Source organism: Rattus rattus, chromosome 2 (genome assembly GCF_011064425.1).
Source record: "Rattus rattus isolate New Zealand chromosome 2, Rrattus_CSIRO_v1, whole genome shotgun sequence".
NCBI classification, from domain to species: domain Eukaryota; kingdom Metazoa; phylum Chordata; class Mammalia; order Rodentia; family Muridae; genus Rattus; species Rattus rattus.
The window spans coordinates 34,988,798-34,994,797 of NC_046155.1; the positions used below are offsets into that span (position 1 = coordinate 34,988,798).

The following is a 6,000-nucleotide window of genomic DNA, read 5'->3' on the forward strand; positions in this document are numbered from 1 at the left end:
ATTTTAATTCTTCTTTGTTCTAAGGATATAGAAACTGCTGTTATAAATGATGCTCTAACAGATGTTGGTGCATTCAGAGTTTATCTGTAAGAAAGATTCCTCAAAGTGAGGTTAGAAGATGTGAAGTATGTGCCGTCTTTGCAGATTGGGTAAATCTCTCCAAACAAGACGTTCTTTCATGATACACATGTATGTTGTTTCTTATTAAAGCTAGGTTTAAAGATTTTAAAATTGTAGCTCTTACTATAACTGCAGATTTATAAACAAGTATAGGACAGTCACAGCCTTTAAGTTACTTTAGTTAACTCTTTTTTATGTGATGTTTTGGCAGACTTTTCCCAGAACAGATCTCTTGCTTGACAATGAGTCTCAGGGCAGTGGAGTGTTTCTCCCTGAGCTGGAGGAGCCCGAGTACTGTAACGCACAGAACACCGCGCTGTGGGAGCTACACGCACTTCGGGTAAGGGGCCGTCCTTTCTTCTCTGCCACTCCCCTCTCCTCGCTTGTCCCCCCACCCCTTTTATGAGCGAGCAATATGTTTTTCCCTTTTCCTCAGGTAGCTGTTGCCAGAGTACACATATGTGTTTTCTGGAATGCCTTCTGTGGAAGTGTAACTTAAATACTGCACTCCTTATGCCATTGAGTACATTTTCTAAAAAGGCAGAACATGACGTAGTTTTGTAATGACCTTATGGAGATTTAGTAGATTTTCCCCAACACTGTTCAGAAAACGGTTTGTTATCAGGTACATTTATACTGTACTGGGTCCTATCCAAGGACTTTGGTAGACTCCATTATGAAGTAGCCTCACCTTCGGTGCCAAGATCCGATAGCAAGTCCAGCAGTAGAGTGAGCCTAGAAACTGGTAACTTATTTCTCACTGTGAAATAGAAACTGCCTTTTGCTATTTCTTTTTATACTGTTAACTTGGTAATTTAACAGATGTATATTTTAATCCTTAGAACAAAGGTTTTATGTTTTGAGACAGAGACTCTCTGTGAAACCCTGGCTGTCCTAGAACTCAGAGATCTGTGGGCGACCTGGTATAAAGTTGTGCTCCAACCTGGCTAGTACTATATCCCCCCCCCCCCCGGAGTGATGACCGAACCCAGGGCCTTGTGCTTGCTAGGCAAACGTTCTACCACTGAGCTAAATCCCCAACCCCTACTGATATATTCTTTAAAAATGTTTAAGTTTCTATTAAATTATATTATTTCCTCCCTTCCTTCTCATGTCCATCCCCTCTCGTGTCCATTTGCTCTAGCTCCTCTCAAGTTTATGGCCACTTTTTCTTTAGTTGCTAACATATACATTGCATTATATAGTATACACCATATCATATATGTATACATACAAGTCGTAAGCATATCAACACATACATGTGCATAAATACATAAATAGAACTCTCAGAGTCTGTTTATTGTTGGTCGTATGTATCTGACCTCCGGCTGACTTCTCGGTATCGGCTAAGGGCTCAGCCCTGGGAAAGACTTAACTTCCCACTTCGCATCTGCAGTCCGTAGCTACCTTTGTTTAGTGCTCTGCTTAGGAGTAGGGCCCTCGTCAGAGTTCCTGCTCTCACGTGAGCGTGTCTCTAGGATGTTGTGCTTGTTCACATCATGTTTAGGCAGCCATGCGTTGAGGTAGCAAGGGTGAAAGCTTCAGTGTTATTTCAAGGAGACACTCTCATGGCAGATTTTCTGGTCCAGAGGTAACAAATACTCTTTGTATATGTGTTTGAAATGATCAGTATTCATGTTTTTGTTAGTTATTTTTTAGGTTGAATTTAAAAAAAATAATAAGCTGCGGCTTGTGTTTTTAAAGTATTGACCTGTGAGTAGTGTTTCTTTTCCTCTTCAGAGACATTACCATCCCATTGTGCGAAGATTCGCAGCACACCTGCTTGCTGGGGCACCGTCCGAGGGGTCTGAGGCCCTCAAGCCTGAGCTGAGCCGAAGGTAGCGTTTGCCACTGCACTGCTTTGTGTTTCTGCTCTCTTTGAGGCTCACTATGCGGAGGCCAGGCTGGCCTGGAGCTCACTATGCGGAGGCCAGGCTGGCCTGCAGCTCACTATGTGGACCAGGCTGTCCAGCAGCTCACTATGTGGACCAGGCTGGCCTGCAGCTCACTATGTGGACCAGGCTGGCCTGGAGCTCACTATGTGGACCAGGCTGGCCTGCAGCTCACTATGTGGACCAGGCTGGCCTGCAGCTCACTATGTGGACCAGGCTGGCCTGGAGCTCACTTTGCGGACCAGGCTGGCCTGGAGCTCACTATGTGGACCAGGCTGGCCTGGAGCTCACAATGTGGACGAGGCTGGCCTGCATCTCAGAGGTCCTCTTGATGCTGGCCCATTTGCGGTTTATTGTTTTGTGCTTGGGAGGAAACCCAAAGCACCACCTTTTTCTAAACCGAGAGACTCTGAACCAGCGCCTTATCCTTTGATTTATTGTGTATGTGTACATGTGTGTACAGGTTCATTGTGTATGAGAGATTGGGGAGACTGGACTATTTTCAAATTGTGTGTTGTTCTTCAGAAGTCATCCATTTTATTTATGTATTTTTTGATACAGAATCTAGACTTGCTGGCAGTGAACCCAGTGTGATTACAATAACTATGCTATGCCTGGCTTTTTTTCCCCAAGCCCGCGGCAGCTAGGCTTGAACTTTGAACTCAGGTTCTCAAGCTTGCATGATAAGCACTTTAGCAATTGAGCTGTCTGCCCGGCCACAGGGCTTGCTTTCTTCTTTGCTCTCCTTTTTTTTTTCTTTCTTTCTTTTTTTTTTTTTTTTTTCTTTTTTTGTAAGCCCATAGATTTCTTTAATTTAGATATTGTAGATGAATTGTAGCCTAGACTGATTTCATACTGTCTTTGAGAGTAAAAAAATGGAAGAAATTTGTACTCTTGTTTGATTGTTTTAGACAGGGTCACATGTGTCATTCAGGCTCTGCTTCTCCATTCATAGCAGAGTGATCAGCCCACCATTACAACCAGTGGGTCTTGAGTAGGGGGGGCAAGGCTGAACAGTGGGGGCTGGGGAGGGTTGACGAGACCTCACAGGAGTGCAGACTCTTGGGAGACATGCTTCAGTGAGACAGCTCATTAACTGGGGGCAACAAAGGCTATTTAAACCTTCGGGGTGTAAGCAGGGGCTTTAGGGTGAGTGTACATCATTGGCTGGGGCTAGGGTGCTGGGGATGCCTCATTAGCATAAGGAGGAATTCCAGGTGCTGCTGGTCATGACCTTATAAGGGGAAAAGAAGTTTTAGTCTGGCTACTGGGCTATGTGACCTCTCCCAGTGGGGCAAAGGTGGGGCAGGGCTGTGTGCACAGGGACACACAGACCCGGGGCAGAGGTCAAGAGATCCTACTATTGCCAATTTCTGGGGTTTGGACATGTCTTGCCCCCTATCTTGCTGCAGGCCTGCTCCTCCTGGTCCCACAGCTCCCTGGCCTCTTATCCACGTAGTATAGGATGGCCACAAACTTAACCATATAAGTAAGGATTTATGAGTGATAATCTTACAAACTTGATCCTTTCCCTCCACTTTCCAAGCACTGGGATTACAGGTGTGCTCCACTTAAAAGTGACTTCCTGCTTGTCTTGAAATACTAGAATTAGTTATTTCATATGGAAGAATTTTTTTAGATTTAATTATGTGTATGAGTGTTTTGCTTGCATATATATCTTTGTACCATGTGCATGCTGTGTGTTTTTGGGATCAGAAGAAAGCATCAGATCCCCTGAAATTGGAGTTATAATTGTTTGTAAGCTGCCTTGTGGGTGCTGGGAATTGAACCTAGGTCTTCTGCAAGCCCTTGTTTTGTTTTGTTTTTTGTGACAGGGTCTCTCTCTGTGTAGTTCTGGCTGTTCCGGAACTCATTCTATGGACCAGGATGGCCTCAAACTCATGGGTCTGTCTGCCTCTGCCTCCTTAGTGCTGAACTCAGAGTGTGTGCCACCACTCCTCAGTTCTAGTTTGTATCTTTAATGAATGAGTTGGTTGAATGTTCTTAAAGTTACACAAATATCTCCGTGTATCTTGTATTTTTTATTATAGATCTGCACTTGAACTTTTTGAAGCTTACAGCATGGCAGAAATGACATTCAACCCACCTGTTGAATCTTTCAACTCCAAAAAGAAGGTATATGATACTGTTTTTACATAGAGGAAGTAAACATTAAGTCAATGCATCTGTCTTTTTTGAGACAGGGTACTGCTTCGTAGTCCAGGCTGACCTTGAACTTACTGACTTACCTTAGCCTCCCATCAGTTGGGACTCTAGCTGTTGACCACAAAGGCCAGGCTCTAGGAGTTGAGATTGGGTTAGATTCATGGGGCTAGAATTCTAAAGAGATGGTTGGTGAGACTTTCATTCAGGCTAGGCTAGGTCAAAGACCCGACCAAGGATCTCCCTTTACTGTATTTTTGTTGTTGTTTTTGTTTGTTCATTTTGAGATAGAGTTTCACCATGAACTCTAGCTGGTCTAGAACTCATGGTGTAGACCAGGCTGGCCTTGAACTCACAGAATTCACCTGTCTGTACCCTGTGAGTGCTTAAAAGCACATGTCATCACTGCATCCAGCCCCACACATTCTGACCCATTGGTTGGTGTTCACTGTTAATGTCTTTGGCTTTGCTCTGCTTGGTTATTACTTATAATGTGAGTGGCTTTAATTATTAATTTTAACCTTTTTCAGGATAAATTTTTACAAGGAGACGCATTTTTGAATGAAGATTTAAATCAACTAATCAAAAGATACTGTGATGAAGCTGCTACTGAGAGACCACTGGATTTCACCAAGTGTTTGAAAACATCATCATGGTAGTACAGAGAGTCAGTGGACTGTCTTATATGTTTGTATGTGCATATACAGAAACACATACAGATATGTGAGGGCCTGTTTCTTTTTGTACACGGAAGACTTCCTGAGACTGATTATATGAGAACTGAAGCAGGGCCACCGAAGACACTGCTTCTTGGCTTGCTTTTCATGCCTTGCTCAGCTTACTTTTTATACAGTCCACATCAACTTTCCAGGAATGGCACTGCCCGTCAGCTACGAATTCTGTAAATGCCCTATAGACACACCACCGCCTAGTCTAATGGAGGCAGCTTCACTGAGATTTCCTCTTTTCAGGTGACTCCAGTGTATGTTAAGTCAACAAAACCTAAACAAGACAGTTATTAAATTCTCTTTATAAGTAAATACTGTTATTGTACCATCTATGAAAGCAAATAAAATAGATTTTGTGATTTTTTTTTTAACCTTCATGGTTTTTATTTTTTTTTGATGTGATTTAATTTGAATTTTTAAATTTATTTACTTATTCACTTTACATCCCTATCGAAGTGCACCTTTCTTCCAGTACCTGTCTAGGTACATCCTCTACTGAGGTCAGATGAGACAGTCCAGTTAGGGGAACAGGATCCATAGGCAGGCAACAGAGTCAGGAAAGACCTGCTCTAGTTGTTGTGGGCCAGAATGAAGACCAGTCGTACATCTGTTATGTAAGTGGGGGAGGGCTGGGTCCAGCCCTGGTATACTCCTTGTTCAGTAGTTCAGTCTCTGGGCCCCCAGTTTTGTGATGTTTTTGATAAATAAGTTAGAGTTAGACTCTTGTTCGTTGGCTCTGGCTGAATGGCACAATGAGAAATGGCCAAATCTGACCTTCATTTGTCATACAGCGTGTGAGTGAGAATCTAGAATCTTTGTAGTTGGGTTAATTTTTTTACCTCAGAGTAATGGTGTGTGGGGGGGGATTGTTCAGTAGGATAAAAGGTCCAGGATTTCCATAGTGCCACAGGGACATCAGTTCCCGACCAACCAGGAAAGCGGTTTTCTTTTAAGTTCCTACAGATAAAAACTGTGTATATTTGTAGAGTTACAAAGAACTATTTTATGTAATAGTTACTGTCTATTATAGAGATGATTTATAAAATGTGTACATATTTTCTGCCATTAATAATTGAATAAAGTAATTTCCATTTTTA

The 6,000-nt window shown here is 42.8% G+C and overlaps 1 protein-coding gene across 1 annotated transcript in view; it reads left to right on the forward strand.

The window, feature by feature from the left end:
- Positions 1-6,000, forward strand: part of Noc3l (NOC3 like DNA replication regulator) — a 28,621-nt gene extending 22,621 nt beyond the window's left edge. The window contains exons 18-21 of the mRNA XM_032891833.1: positions 332-460; positions 1,861-1,958; positions 4,064-4,148; positions 4,706-6,000. Coding sequence (XP_032747724.1) covers positions 332-460; positions 1,861-1,958; positions 4,064-4,148; positions 4,706-4,834 — 441 coding nt within the window. The 3' untranslated portion in view covers positions 4,835-6,000. The remainder of the gene's footprint in view (positions 1-331; positions 461-1,860; positions 1,959-4,063; positions 4,149-4,705) is intronic.